Here is a 15,943-nt window from a genome sequence, read left to right as displayed (position 1 = left end):
CCAAGGAGGGGTTGCTATGAGTTGGGGCCGACTCGACAGCAAATAACAACAACAACAGTATGTAACTGAGAAGGATTTTGAGTATTCTTGTCACAAGAGAAAGGACTTGGCAGTACCACAGGCCTCTGAACAAACTAGTGTCAACTACAGTCTCAGTAAACATGGACACGTTGGACAATGTCCAAAAATAAGGGATTGAGATGGTAGTTTCCATTGAGTTGGTTCTGACTCATGACGATGTCACATATAATAGAATAAAACGTTGCCTGGTCCTGCGCCAGCTTCATGATCATTGCTCTCTTGAACCCATTGTTGAAGCTGTTGTATCAATCTGTCTTGTTGAGAGTCTGCCTCATTTTTGCTGATCCTCTGCTTTACCAACCACGATGTCCTTTGTTGTGCCCAGGCTGTAAAGGAGAATTTCGGAAGAGAAGAAGACGCCAACCCACGCCAATGCAAATGCAATAGGACAGTTTATTAGCCAACTTAAGTCAGGGTCTTTGCGCTTAAGCAAAAGACCCCGTACCCCGTTTCCTTCTTCAATTTATAGGACAATATGAGGAGGGGCAGCACCGGGGCGAGGGGGTACAGGTGATTGGTTGTTGCCAAGGGAGTCAGGGCAGTGATCTAAGATGTTGGGGGGCATAAAGAAACTCCCCCCAGCTCCAAAGTTCACTTAGGAAAATATTATCTAGGGAGGATGCGGCTCAGATATGGGGAAGACTTTTAGGAGCCTCGCAAATCTCTGATACGTGCTGAATCCGGGTGGCTTTTGTGATGCGTGCTGAGTTCGGAGGAAGTTCCTTGATACCTGCTGAGACTGGAGGGCAGATAAAAGCCCTAAGGAGTGTTTAGAATTACAAAAGTTCTGTTAGCACTACTGACACTAAAAGGTTTCTGGTTAAAGATTTTCCTGGAGGCTGCTAGAATTCTGGCTTCAGATTGACTCACACCTTTTCTAGTGATTGGCCTTTCCTGATGACGTGTCCAAAGTAAGTGAGCTCAAGTCTCGCCATCCTTGCTTCTAAGCATTCTGGTTGCATTTCTTTAGAGACTGACTTGTTCATTTTTCTGGCACCCACAGTATGTTTAAAGTTCTTCACCAACACCACTGTTCAGAAGCATCAATTCTGTTTTCTTTGCATGTGAAAGTTGAGGACCAGCATGGGGTGTGGGAAATCAAATCATGGGGAGAAAAGTAGAATTAGAGTTCATTTGTAAAATGTGGACTGCATTTACAATACCATGGGATTGTTGAAAATACTGAGCACATTCCTAATATATTGCAAGCATCTCCTGAGTCCTCTGTGATCCTGATAGCCCAGATGAGGACAGGCTGGAAGGGTTAATTCCATGCTCAGCTGGAGACCAATCAGGGCTAGCACAAACCTCCAGGGCAGATTGGAGCACTCTAATGGTCTCTCAATCTACCATGCATTAGTTCTCATGTGTTATCCAGAGACAGGGTCTGCTGGCCACCCTGATCGCCACTTGGCCTCCAAAGGAAAATTTAATGGAGTTTGAGGACATTTATGGCTTGAGGTATTGGGGACCTAGGGTCAGGCAAACACATGTCATCCCCACTGAGTGGGTGCCTGATCTCAGGGACTATCTGCCTTCCTGTCCCATAGCTGAGTTAGGAGAAACTAGGACTTCAACACTGTAAGGCAAGGCGTTGTTGTTGTTGTTATGTGCCATCGAGTCGGACTCGACTCATAACGACCCCTCCTTGGGTTTTTGAGGCAGTATCACTACGGAAGTAGATTGCCCCATCTTCCGAGCAGTGGCTGGTGGTAGAGGGGCCTTAACCAAGTGATGACCTTGAGTGGGATGGGGTATGTCCATAAAGCCACAATGCTCCCACAGCAAGTGTGCCAGGTGTGCCACAGTGAGCATTCCTCGAGAGCCAGGAGGAGCTGGCTGTCCCTCAGGCCTAACCACTTCATCCTAGCTGAACTGTGAGACAAGACAGGCTCTGACACCTGACATCAGATCCTCCTTCTCACCCAGGCCTAGGAATCTCACCCTCCCCACACCTGTTCCCAGGGGTTGGAAAAATCTGACCCCATCTCATGTTGTCCTTTAAAAGGTAGCTGCGGCAGGGGACATGCAGAGGGAGCAGAAGCTTGGAGTGTGGAGTTCAGACAACCTTAGACAGAGGTCCCCAAGCCCACTCAAGGCCCTAGCCTCCATAGGTGGACACTAGCCATGGATGGTGCACCTACTGCATGCTAGGCACTGCTCATTTTTGTGCATAGCATGCATGTTAATGTGTGTGCATGTGTGTGTCATTTATAACAAACTAATATAAAAATGCATAAAAATAAATGTATACCTTTATAAACTGTAAACTCTATCCAGGCCAAAAATGTGATCATATGAGGGGCTTCTTGGGTGTTGGTGATGTTCTCTAAGTCTCTCCCTTTAATATACACAATAATATTTACCACAAGGAAGGTGTTCTTGCCCTCATTCATCCGTGAAGACCCTAAAACTCAGAAAAGCTCAGTACTTTCTTAAAGTTCATGGTTTGTACATCAAATCCAGCTGTTTGATCAGAGAATTCCTTCCTCCACTTTAGCAGCTTCTCCCAATAAAATGTGATTAAGAGAGGGGCTGAAGGCATGTAAACCTCATGATCCCTGGGTCAGGAGTCCTGCATTGGTTCAGGTGGCTGGACTTGAGACTTGGGGGCTTTTTTAATCTATGTTTAGTGACTCTCTGGGTTTAGAACACCAGTAAAATGAAAATGCAGGGAGCTCTTGAGTGCTTTCCCTGGGACTTCCCCATAAGGACCTGACCTCCTCAGTTCAGCACTATGAAGAGAGTGAATCATCCGGCATAAATTATTCACAAGGACCTGGGCTGTGAGGGTAACAGGAGAGTGGGGATGGAGATGTCAGAAGGGCTAAGGTTGGCAACCTGAGCCAGATCCCCTCCTTCCAGGGCTGGGCTTGCTCTGTAGAAAGGAGCCACAAGTCAGGAAGGAGCCTTAGAGGGCCTCCCATCCAGGGATCAGGGCCATGGTGGGTCAGAGGACCCAGCATGGACAGGTCAGCCTTCTGCTGCCCATAAACCTCTGTCTTCTGAATCAAGAGGTCTCAGGTGAGTAATGCTCAGACCTGCCCATGATGCCAGTCTCTAGATGGTCCATTCCCACTTTCATCCCACTAATTTTTCCTCTTTCTGTCTTGGGGATACTTGGGAGCAGCTCCTTTTTCACTTGCATAGCTTTTCAGTGCAAGCTATTCAGTTCATTCACCTGTGAGATATTTAGCTAGCATTTACTGAGTGACTACAATGTGCCTTGGTGGGTGAGTCAAGGTCAGAACAGAGAGAGCATGTTGCATTACCCTAAGCTGGCCACTGTCTCAGGGACCATTGTCAGGTAGTGAGCATGGCAATGACCCAGTCAGATTTGGGTTCCAGAAAGTTCTTCCAAGCTGCATGGTTCTGAGGGGCTGAGAGCAGCTGGGAGCCTTTTGCAATGATCTAGGGGAGAGGTGCTGATGGCTTTGGCCAACACAGTGTCCATGGGCATTTGAAAGAATCATTTTCTGAGTTAAGTGTTCATCTTCTTGAACAGTTGAACATTGAAGTTTTCCTTTGATCTGCCCCATTCACTTGCATGCCTACCTTCCCTTCTTATTTCCCTGGAGAAGCTGATAGCAAATGGAAAGAACCTGCAATGGGGAGTTAGACAAGGCTTAATCCCAGCTCCATCACCTACTGTGTGGTTTCAGACAAAGTGATGTAGTGTCTCAGAGCCTCATGGGAATGTTATTAACTACCTCATTAGGTTTTGAGGAGGGCAGTTGTGGTTCAGTGGTATAATTCTCACTCTCCATGCAGTAGACCTGGGTTCAAATTCTGGCCAATGCACCTCATGCACAGCCACTGCCTGTCTGTCAGTAGAGGCTTGCATGTTGCTACTATGCTGAACAAGTTTCATTGGAGCTTCCAGACTAAGATAGACTAGAAAGAAAGGCCTGGTGATCTGCTTCTGAAAATTAGCCAATAACAACCTTATGGATCACAATGGTCAAATCTGCAACCAATCATGGGGGACCAAGCAGCATTTTGTTCTGTGGTGGATGGGGTTGCCATAAGGATGGCAAAACCAAACTCACTGCTGTCGAGTCAGATCCGACTTATAGCGACCCCTCCTTGGGTTTCCAAGGCAATATCACTACAGAAGTAGATTGTCCAACTTTCCTTCCTAGGAGTGGCTGGTGGGTTTGAACCACCAGCCTTCTGGTTAGCAGTCAAATGCCTGAGGCACTATGCCACCAGAGCAGCAAACCCAATAACAAGGTCATGAGAATTAAAGGAATATGTATGAAGAGTCCGATACAGAGCCTAGCATGAAGAAAGCATTCCGTTAATGGAAGATATTGTGAATTATTCTTGGGGTTTGGTTGTCCTCCAAGGTTCTTATTTTCATTCAGATTTGCTGAGGCTGTTAAAGCACTTTATAGGATGTGAGCCCACCCAGGCCACATGGGAAAAGGAGAGGAGGAAAGACTGGGGCACCTAGGTCTTAAGCAGACAAACACCCTGTTGACCAACTTACCACATGTTATTGTTGTTAGTTGCCATCAAGTTGGCTATGGCAATTTTATGTGTAACAGAATGAAATATTGCCCTGTCCTGTGCCATCCTCATCATCACTGGTATGTTTGAGTCCATTATTGTAGATAATGACTATTTATTGTCTGACACCTTGATAGACTGAAAGCTTCCTGAGAGCAGGAATGGGATGAGCCAATTGTCATTGTAACCCCAGTCCCTGGCACATAGTACAAAACCAGTTGCCAAGCAATAGATTCTGATTCATGGTGACCCCATGAGTGTCAGAGCAGAACTGTGTGCCATAGGGTTTTCAGTGGCTAATTTATTAGAAGTAGATTACCAGGACTTTCTTCCAAAGAGCCTTTAGGTAGACTTGAACCTCCAACCGTTCAGTTAGCAGGTGAGCTTGTTAACCATTTGTACTACCCAGAGACAAGGCATTATCTGATGAATGAAGAGATGCTGTGTAGACAGGCTGGGGTCATCTTCCCATTGCTGCAGTGGGACCATAGTGAGGGTGGTGGTTAAACTTTGGAATCCTTCTGGAATCTACGCACAGAGATCTCCAAGCTCTGAATTGTCAGTGGCGGCGCTGATCTCGTGTGTCTTTGGGACTTATCAAACCTGACAGATCATCAGACTTACTTTTGGGAGGTTCTGACTCAGAGGTCTGGAGTGAGGCCCAGGAATGTCCATTTTTATCAAACTTTCCAAATAATGGTCTGATGGTCAGTCATGAGGGAAAGCCTCTGCTTCAGTCCATTCTCTGGTCTCGGCCCAGGAGACCCCACTCTGCAGAGGCTCAGTGGAACACAGAACCACTCAGAAGTCCCATGTTGTACTTCTCTCCCCAGGCCAGCCCCGTTTGATGCTCAGAACCCCTGCAGAAGAAGAGGTGTCCATTCTTGGAGTGTGGGACGGCTCTGTGGAGCTGGCCTGTGGCTCGGGGCCCACCCCCATGGTGGTCCTCTGGAGCTTCACCCCCCTGGGCTCCCTAGACCCCCAGCCTGTGGCTGTCACCAATGGAGCTGCATCTCAGGTGGAAGTAGGGGCCTCAGCTCTGGGGGCTGTGAGTCTGAGGAATGGCAGCCTGGTGTTGGGTGAGCTGCAGGAAGGCACCCGTGGCCGCTTCCTGTGTCAGGCTCTGCACATGGCCAGTGGCCAGCTGCACATCTCCTACTCCTACCTCACTCTGGCTGTGCTGGGTGAGGGTCCTGCCATGGACAGGACTGGCCTGAGCTGTTTTGCATGCTGCTTTGCATCTATTTGCATGTGCTTCCCATTATATTTGGCTGGCTCACTCTGGGGAGAAAATCGGGAGCCAGAAATAAGGGGAGGGAGGATGTAAATAGGATATTAGGGTCTGGGGGCAGGCAAGTCCCCAGCCAGCAGGGATTGGGTTGCTGTTACAGCCAGGCCCGGCCTGGGTCTGTGGGAGGAGAAAAAAAAAACCCAAGCCTTTCCTTCTCTGGCTAGTGCCCATATCAAAGCCTCAGGTGTGGCTGAGTGACCCATCCCCAGTGGAGGGTGCCTCTGTGGTGGCCACATGTACACTGCGGGAAGGCACAGAGCCTTCACCTGGCAACACCAAGCACCCCAAGGCCGCGGGGAGGTTCTGCTGGGAGTTACAGGACAGCCACTCCAACTGAATCCCATCAACCGGACACACCTGGGCTGGTATATATGCAGTGTTCATAATGCAGTCAACGGGCTAAGCAGTGACGGCGTCTTCCTGGATGTCATCTGTGAGTGGGATTGAGTGGGATGGGGTTGGGGCAGGAGAGGCAGGCAGGACCGACCCCCACCCACCAGCACTATCACTTACTCTGGACCTCTTCCACACCTCAGACTTCCCAAGTCCCTGCACTGCAGGATGCCCCAGGCCGCAAAGAGCCTCCAATAGGCAAGAGCCTTGGGGGCATTTTGCTCACTGGGGCCAATTATGGCTCTAATTAAAAAAAAAAAAAAAAAAAAAAGTTGTCATGGAGTTAGTTCTGGCTAATGGCGATCTTATATGTGTCAGAATAGAACTGTGCTCCAGAGGGCTTTTGATGGCTGATTTTTGGAAGCAGATTGCCAGGCCTTTCTTCTGAGGAGCCTCTAGATGGACGAAAACCTCTAACCTTTTGGTCAGGAGCCCGGTTCTTTAACTATTTGCACCACTCAGAGACTCCATGGCTCTAGTACCTTCTTGGGGTCATGGGCCCCCTTCATACACAATTTTACCCACAATTTCAGGGGTGGCCCAGAAAGTCTGCCCTTGGATTGAGCTGAAGGACATGAAGGGACCATTTTCCTCCCTGAGGGAACAGGAAGGTTTCCACCAAGAAAAAAGAGGGTAGCAAGTTGGTCCAAAGTTGCAGGCTAAGAACCTGAAGCTAGAAATCAGAAATTCCATGCACAAGATGGATACTAGGATGGTCTGGAGCTCACTGTCCAATATGGCAGTCACTCATGTGGCTACTGAGCACTTGAAATGTGAATCCAAATTGGGATGTGCTGTAGTCGTAAGGTACACACTTGAATTTGAAGACAGCCAGAAAAAAAGAATGTAAAGTAAAATAGCACATCAATAGTTTTTATATTGACTATATTTTGAAGTAATAGTGTTTTGGATGCATTTGGTTAAATGAAATAATTATTATAATTACTGGAATCTATTCCAAAAAACAGGAGCTCTGGTAGCCTAGTGCCTAAAGCACTTGACTGCTAACCAGAAGGCTGGCAGTTCAAACCCACCAGCCACTCCTTGAAAGGAAGGTTGGGCAATCTACTTCTGTAGTGATACCACCTCAGAAACCCAAGGAGGGGTCACTATGAGTTGGGTCTGACTCGATGGCACATAACAACAACAACAACAATTCCAAAAAACCAAACTCACTGCCATAGAGTCAATTCTGACTCATGGCAACCCCCACTGAGTTTCCAAAGCTGTAAATCTTTATGGAAGCCGACTGCCCCATCTTTCTTCCATGAAATAGCTGGTGAGTTTGAACTACCAGCCTTGAGTTAGCAGCCAAAGGCCTTTACCACTATAGCACCAGAGCTCCTTTTGAATCTATTAGGGTTGTTTAATTTGGCTTGGTTATTTACACATTTAAAAAAATTGGCTGCTAGAAATTTTAAAATAACAGCCATGACTAGCATATGTCCATTGCACAATGCTGGTGTAGAGATCTCAATGAGCAAAGGCTAAGGACTCCTGTCCTAAACGGGGTGTTTGTGGGAATTATAAAATGTCTGTGAAAGGAGAGTAAGGGTGCTTAGGAAAGAGGTGGATGCAGAATGGAAGGAGGCAGACTTCATTCATCTCTGGGAGTTAGGGAGAGCGTGACAGACGTGGTGACACTCAGCTTGGAACATAGGAGAGAGGAGGAGGAAGTGCCCCAAAAGGGCTCTAAGTGGAAAAGGCTGGCTGCTGAGATCGTGTTCAGGGCATTGTCCCCACCAGCCTAGAGTGACCACCACCCAATTTGCTCATGACCACCTCAGTTGTACCACTAAACACCCTATGTTCCAAAAAACCCCTTAGTCTGAGATAACTGGGAGAGTTGGTCACCCCACCTCCCTTCTATGTGGCAAACTTGTATGTGCTGCCATCTCAGACCAGCCCTCTTTTCCCCAGTGTAGCCTGCTGAGTCATAGTCCCTTCTGAGCCCCCCAACCCCCATCCTGTGAGCCTCCACAAGCCCTAGTCACCCTATCTGGTCTGATCTTTGTTACAGGCCCTGGACATGAGTTCCTTGAGTCCTAGCATAGTGGCTAGCACAGAGTAGGTCCATAACATGCTGTGGGATGGGTGAATGAATTTGGGGATGACTGTAGGAGTGAATGGTGGAATGATGATCAGTAGGGGTGACAGGTCTCCCTTGCCCTCCCAGATGGTCCGGACGAGCCTGTGATCACCGTGGAGGCCCTGGCCACCACCGAGGGTGGTTTCTGGGCCAGTGAGAGGGAAGAGGTTACTCTGAACTACCTGGCAGCATCCAACCCTCCTAGCCGCTATGTGTGGCTCCATGACCACACACAGGTCCACACTGGGCCTGCCTACATCATTGCCAGTGCTGGCCGTGCCCGCACAGGCGTATACACCTGCCTGGCTCACAATAGCCACCTGGACACTCACACACAGACCACTGTGCGGCTCACCATTTACTGTGAGTGTGGTGGGATGCCTAGGTCTGATCTTGGGAACACCCATGGCTGGAGCCTCCCTAGCAGTGGTTTGGCCAACCCCAGGTGCCCTGCAGAAACGGGGATGGATGTGTGTGTAAGGGAGGGTGAGGGTGTTTAGAGAACCAAGGGTTTGGAGAGAGAGTAAGAGGACCATGAGAAGGGGCCTTGGGAGTGGGAAGCCCCTGACCCACTGGGCCCCTCCCAAAGTGATTATTCCCATGGCCCTGGGGACTGGACTGAGGCACAGAGAAAGGTAAAGTAATGACAGTGAGCCAAGGTGTCCTGATTCTTATGTGCCCAAGGGGCAAAAAAGAGAATGGAAGGTGAGGGATTTCTGTGGGGGCTTCTGAGATTCTTCGGGGATTTGGAACTCCTGCCCACTCTATGACCCCTGCCCCTTGACCTTTTCTCACCAACATCTCAGAGGGCTTTGCTCTTACCCTACCCCCCTACTTCTCCCACTCCCCTTTCCTCTGACAGCCCAGGCCTCCAGATCCTGGACTGGGCTGGGGGCTGCCCTGCACTAAAAGTAGAGTCCACTCTAGCACTACCTCACTCCCTCCCTCACCCAGATCCACCTGAGGGCCAGCCCTCCTGTGCCATGCTCCCTACCCTCACGGCTGTTTCTTTGGTCTGATCCTGGCCTGGGGAAGTTCCAACTGCCCAGCTGCAGTGGGAAGGGCCCCAGGGAACTGGCCCTACTGCCCCTAGTAACATCTCCTGGAGTCACGAAGCCACCCAGCTCCCCAATGGCAGCATCTTCACCTGTACAGGCCAGCATCCAGCCCTGACAGTGCCTACCCTCTGCTCCATCACACTCTGTGAGTTGATTCAGTAAATAGGACTGGTGTGTGTGTGTGCTGGGGAGGGTGAGAGGGTTCCTGGGATCCAGGGTGGAGCTCAAACCTCAACTTCCAAGACATGCCATGAAACAAGGACGTGGGAAATGCCCAGCTCAGATGCTCTCTCTCTAATTTCTCTCCATTCCACCCCTGTCTCCATCACATTGTACCTTGCCCTCCTCATTTCAGGTGGGAGCCCTATAACTCGCTCCTAACTAGGCTCCAGCCTCAGGCTCAGCAATGGACTTTACTCAATTCTCCTACAGCTGCCTCACTTTTTGGCCTTAAAAATACCTTCAGCATCTTCCCCACCTGTATACTCTTCTGCCTCCTCTTGCCTGGAAAAGCACACTCACCCACCATAGCTTAATTCAAACATCATCCTGTATTCGACATCCTTCTTCTGTAAGCCCCCAAGGGAGTTTGTCTTTCTACCTATACTCTGTTGTTGTTGTTATGTGCCGTCGAGTCGGCCCCGACTCATAGCGACCCCTCCTTGGGTTTCCGAGGCAGTATCACTACGGAAGTAGGATTGCCCAACCTTCCTTCCGAGGAGTGGCTGGTGGGTTTGAACCGCCAGCCTTCTGGTTAGCAGTCAAGTGCTTTAGCAACTATGCTACCAGGGCTCCTATACTCTAGCACTTCTCAAATCCTATCACATTTGTTCCTTAGTGTCTGTCCCTCCCCTTCTTGGGTAGATGGTTAGCTGTCTATAAATGATGACTTAGTGAATAAATAAGTGACTGAGTAAAGGTAGGAACGAGTGAAGGTGGATGCAATGGAGTGAGCCTCTCAAGCCCTTCTTCCTCCCTGAGGGCCATGTTGAGCCACCATTCCTTACCCAGGGGAGCCTCCCCAGAGCCCCACCTGCTGGACTGAGGCCACAGGAGGGGCCAGGTTCATCATGCTGAGCTGTGAGTGGCCTGGAGGTGAGCCCCCTGCTGTGTTGACCTGGCTTGATGGGCGGCAGCAAGCTTTGAGCAGTGGTGGTCCATCCCCAGCTGTTTACCTCCTGAAGGCCCATGGAGGTCTGGCTGGTAAAGAGTTCACCTGCCGGGGCTCCCACCCCTTGAGGACCCCTGATGCCCACTGCCGACTCCAGCTAGGTGAGTAGGGGCTACTTCTGGGACTGGAGCCCTTTGGAACCAAGGGGGTGGGGGCTGTGCTGAAATGGAAAGTGAGTCAGAGGACTGATCTCAGTGACTCAAGTTTTTGTGATCCATAAAACAAGGGGGCCTGGTCTCAATCAGTGCTGTCCATATATTGTGACCCATGAATAGAATTTAAAAAAAAAAATTTTATTGTGCTTTAGGTGCAAGTTTACAGAGCAGAGTTTGTTTTACATTCAACATTTCATGTACATTTAGTTTCACTCCTCAATTACCATCCCCAACCCTAATCCCCTCTCCTCCTCTCCCTGCCCAGTAATACCCCCCGCCCCCCCCCCGTGTCCCTCATAGTTATGCACTGCTGTGTGTCTTGCATTTCCTCCGTGTGAATGTTGCCCCTCTGGTGCCCTGTTGTCGATTGTTCCAAGGGATGCATCTCCATAGAGTATGTGGGTGCATCACCCTGGGTTGAGTGGTCTGCGTGTACATCTTATTTACTATTGTGCTAAGAGCCAGCCCGATTTTCTAGTAGCCACATTTAAAAAAAGTGATCTAAACTCTCTAAACCAGGAGCTCTGGTGGTGTAGTGCCTAAGGCATTTGATTGCTAACCAGAAAGCTAGTGGTTCAAGCCCACCAGCCACTTCTCAGAAGGAAGATTGGGCAATGTTCTTCCGTAGTGATACTGCCTCCGAAACCCAAGGAAGGGTTGCTATGAGTTGGGATCAACTTGACAGCAGTGAGTTTGAATATAATTTTAAATTTTCTAGTAGCTACATTAAATAAAAGTAATAGATGAAATATTTTTTTAACTCAATATATACAATATATTATGTCAACATACCAAAACCAAAAAAATCAAACTCACTGCCATCAAGTCGGATCTGACTCATAGTGACTCCTCCTTGGGTCTCCAAGGCAATATCACTACAGAAGTAGATTGCCCAATCTTCCTTCTGAGGAGTGGCTGGTGAGTTTCAACTGCCAGCCTTCTGGTTAGCAGTCAAATGCCTTAGGCACTAGCCACCATACAATGATATAAAAATTATTAATGAGCTGTTTTACTTTCCTTTTTTTTTTTTATCCATACTAAGTCTGTGAAATTGGTTTGTATCAGTTACAGCCGGTCTCAGTTCAGACCAGCTCCATTTCAAGTGCTCAGTAACCACCTGTGGCTAGTGGCTACCATATTGGACAGCACAGGTCTAGATGATGTAGGAATTTGAATTGTGTCCTTCATTTACACTAACTTGCATGAGAGAGGTCCCTGATTATATTACTGATTTAATGTTTTGCTTGTCAGAGGTCTCTCTCTCTCTCTCTCTCTCATCAAACATCATCACTTCCCCTATTTGGTTTTTTGTTTGGGCTACTCTCTCTGTCTGGGTTCCTCCTTCAACTGGCCCTGTCCTATTTATTCCTATCTCAAGGTGCATATGACATAAAACAGTATGAGAAAACCAAGAAGCCATCACATTTAACAATTCTCACAAAATGATTTACATTTTGGTCTTCAAAGATATCTTGATGGGTAGTGTGTTCTCAGGAGCCCCGAGGAGGTCCTCAACCAAAATATTTCCTTCTCTATTACTCATTCAAAAGGAGACTGGGGGATGCAAATGTTTTGTGCTTGATTAGTAACCTAAAGGTTGGTGGTTCTAACTCACCCAGTGATTTTGTGGCAGAAACCCTTCTTTATGCTTCCATAAAGATTATAGCCAAGAAAAGCCTATGGAACAGTTCTACTCTGTAATACATGGGTGGCCATGAGTTGGAATCAACTTGACATCAATGAGTTTTATTACTTAGTCTCAGGCCCCAAATTCCATCATGGGATATTCACGGACATTTAAAAGATTAGGTCTGTAAGAGTCAGCCCCTAAAAACTGATTGCCTGCTTTGGGCCCAGGATGTGCCTGTAGCTAGGAGTGTTGGGCCATCAGGGGCAGGAGGTGAAAGGAATATAGTCATTCACAAGGCCTCTCTAGTGGAGAAGGCCTGGTGCCAGGTGCTGGGAGTCGGGTGGTTGATGCAGAAATGAATAAAGCAGGAGCTGAGGCTGGGGCAGGGTGGGGAGAAGGGAGGAAGAACACTGCTGCTACCAGTATCCCTTGGAGCAGGGTTTAGAGAAAATTGTGATAACCCAAAGAAACCAAACTCACTGGTTGTTTCCAACTCATAGTGACCCCATTGGGTTTCCAATGCTGTAAATCTTTATAGAAGTAGACTGCTTCATCTTCCTCCCACAAAGCAGCTGGTGGGTTTGAACCACTGACCTTCTGGTTAGCATCTAAGTGCCTGACCCACTATGCCATCAGAGCTCTTTAGGTTGTGATAGAACCGGATATAAAATAGGAGCCCGAAAGAGGAGACTTAATTGCTCAAGACAGCTTCACTGTCAACTCTACCATCCCCTGTGCTCCCCTCCTTTTCCTCTCCCTCCCCTATACTGCTGCCCTGTGCCCTCCCACCACCTCATCCTCGATGTCTCTGCAGAAGCCCCACAGCTAGCAGTGGAGAAGCCCCGGGTGTATGTGCTGCAGGGAGGAGAGGCCCAGCTGAGGTGTGCCCTCCTGGGGGGCATGCCTCCTGCCCACCTCATCTGGCTGGCCCCTCAGCAGCAGCAGGTGGAATCAGAGACTCCTGGATTTGTTCTGTACCCTGAGGGTGCCCGGCTCCACCTGACTATCCAAGATGTTGATCCTTCACACCACAGGGGCACTTACCAATGTGTGGCCCGCAACGCCGTGGGCAACAGCAGTCAGAGCGTCCTGCTGGAGGTCCTGAGTGAGTGAAGGGTAGTGTGTGTGAGTGGTGAGGAGGTCCTGCTGGAGGTCCTAAGTGAGTGAGAGCAGTGTGTATGTGTGTGTGTGTGAGAGAGAGAGTGTGTGAGGAAGAGGTTCTGATGGAGGTCCTGAGTGAGCAAAAGTGTGTATAAGTGTGTGTGGTGGGGCTAATAGGGTGGGATGCTTCTGGCTAGAGTGCTTTAGGTATAAAGACACAGGACTTTCCTTTCCCAAAATTTGGATTCCTTAGCTCCCTAGGGTCACACAAGCCTTCAAGAACAGGAAGCTATGCACAATATGATAAATACAACTGATGTCACTAAATTGCACATTTGAGAAATACTGAAATGGAAGAAAAGAAAAAAAATAGCAAGTTATATGGGCTCTCTGGGATTGACTTGGATACACTCTTGAATACAGGCACATAGAACTTCAGTCAGATGATTTCCTTTTCCTCATTTTATAGATGAGGAAACCAAGGCCCAAATGGTGCGTCTAAGGTAACAAAGAACTGAGACTTCGCAGAACTGATCAGTTCCTCAAACCCCAAGCTAGTGCTTGTCCCACACTACCAGACTGTCCCTCAATAGGAACACATGTTGGTGCATAGCACAGATGCTGTAGGTAGACAACCACCTGTATGTGTCCCATCCTCGTCCCCAGGATATCCAGCTCCTCCTAATGTCATCATCAGCCACTTGATCTACGGGCGGCACCGGGGCGAGGTGTGGCTTCAGTGGGCCATTGAACATCCCGGGAACCTGACAGGCTTTGTGGTCCAGCGCAGGGCCAGTGTCCCAAGCCCCAGCAGCCAGTGACATCGAGTCAGAGAGCAGGAGCTGGCGGCTGGGAGGCTTGGACCCAGGGGTCCTTTACGCCTTCCGCATCCTGGCTCTGAATCATCACACAGCAGGACATCCCTCTGAGGTGAAGATACCAGGTGCTGGGCTATCGCCAAGGAGGAACCCAAATTCTTTCCAAAAACATGGAACTCTGATTCACCTTGCTCTTCACAAGGCACTACCTTCTCAGTTCCTTTGCTTCCTTCCACTCAATTGACTTCCCACTCCCCAGCCTTCATTCCCATCTTCTCCTCAATGTCCTCTGGTAATCGCTACTGCTGTCTTTCCTATGTCTCCCTGTGAACCTCAAGAGCTCCAAGGCTAGGGGTAATAACTGTAATTCAGAATGACTCAGAAGAAATAGGGAAAGGGGCAGTACAGGGTGCTGGTGACCATTAAGAGGAGCCCAACTCTGTGCCTCAGCCTCACTTCCTGGGGCACAGGTGGGCTCTCAGCTTCCTACTACCCTCCATCATGGGAATTACTCATTTTGTGGCATACTTCCCTTCAACCCCAAGCTGGCAAGATAACTAGCCTTCTGCCTTCTGTGGCAGAAATAGGGGATCTGGCTGGGGACCCAAAACCTCAAGAGCATCAGGCAGATGGAGTACCTCTTTCCTTGGGAAAGACTAGGGCTCTTCTTGATCATTCATGTGAGGTGGAGAGGGAACTGGATGAGGATGGGCATTGCCTGCTCAGTCTTCCAAAATTCACTGTGGCCCAAGTTAGTAGTGGCTGTGAACCTATCCCATACAACCCATCTTCTCCCCTCCTAGTGGACCCCCCCTTCAGCGCCTATCCAGCAGTGCTGGGTGCAGCAGGCACGGGAATGGTGGTGGCAATGGTGGCATCTCTACTGGTATTCCAGTATGCTGTCTGGCACCCAGAGATGTTCCCCCGTGAGTGGGGATGTGAAGGGGAGGAGGTGCTTGACCCCATCAAGTAGGCAGATCTAGACCTACCCAAAGGAGAAAGGTAGAATTTCCCTTGGAAAGAATCAAGGCTGTTCCGCAGTTGTGACCTTCTACCTATCCTAGATGTTGTCCTTCCGGGCTCCAACCCTTAACCTCAGGCATCTGGGGCCACCCTCCTTCTGGGTTCTAGACCCCTTAGTATGAAGCATAATGGAAAAGGGAGGGTCTTTCTCCTGGGATCAATGCTTGGTTGCTCTAGTAATGCTTTTTCCCTTTTCTTCCTACAGGCCTCGGTCAGTTGCTTGTTCCCATGTGAGTGGCCAGGATTTTCCCGATTGGGAAGGAAGTTTGGGGAAGTGTAGTGGCCAGTAACTCTCACTCTTTCATTTCATCCTCAGGAAGCAAAGTCACCAACACAGAGTCACAAGGGAAGTCACAGAGGCACAGGCAGGTAAGCACAATTTTATCCCAAAGATTATTCATTTATAACGAGGCCAGTCCTGTTCAATGAGCTGTGCTCAATGTCACTGTCAGCCTCTAATAACAATTGGGGACACCAGCCAGGCATCTATCTCTTCCTTGCTCACATATGCTCTTTATAGGCACTGAAACACCAGCCACCACCACCCCAACATCAGATCTTGCACAAGAATCCACTGATGTTCCAGTGAATGTCACCATCACAGTGACTACAGCACCATGA

The 15,943-nt window shown here is 48.9% G+C and overlaps 1 protein-coding gene across 1 annotated transcript; it reads left to right on the top strand.

Moving 5' to 3' along the window:
* Positions 1 to 3,023: 3,023 nt before the first annotated feature.
* Positions 3,024 to 15,943, top strand: VSIG10L2 (V-set and immunoglobulin domain containing 10 like 2). Its single transcript, XM_042781833.1, is given in 14 exon segments — positions 3,024 to 3,105; positions 5,427 to 5,777; positions 6,049 to 6,144; positions 6,147 to 6,317; positions 8,454 to 8,729; positions 9,321 to 9,569; positions 10,436 to 10,696; positions 13,195 to 13,485; positions 14,148 to 14,289; positions 14,291 to 14,424; positions 15,103 to 15,225; positions 15,528 to 15,552; positions 15,639 to 15,691; positions 15,843 to 15,943. Coding segments are annotated over 14 exon segments (2,355 nt in total).

Source organism: Orycteropus afer, unplaced genomic scaffold (genome assembly GCF_000298275.1).
Source record: "Orycteropus afer afer isolate SDZICR_OR568_19922 unplaced genomic scaffold, OryAfe1.0 scaffold00178, whole genome shotgun sequence".
Classification (NCBI taxonomy): domain Eukaryota; kingdom Metazoa; phylum Chordata; class Mammalia; order Tubulidentata; family Orycteropodidae; genus Orycteropus; species Orycteropus afer.
This window is presented reverse-complemented; position numbering and strand designations above follow the sequence as displayed.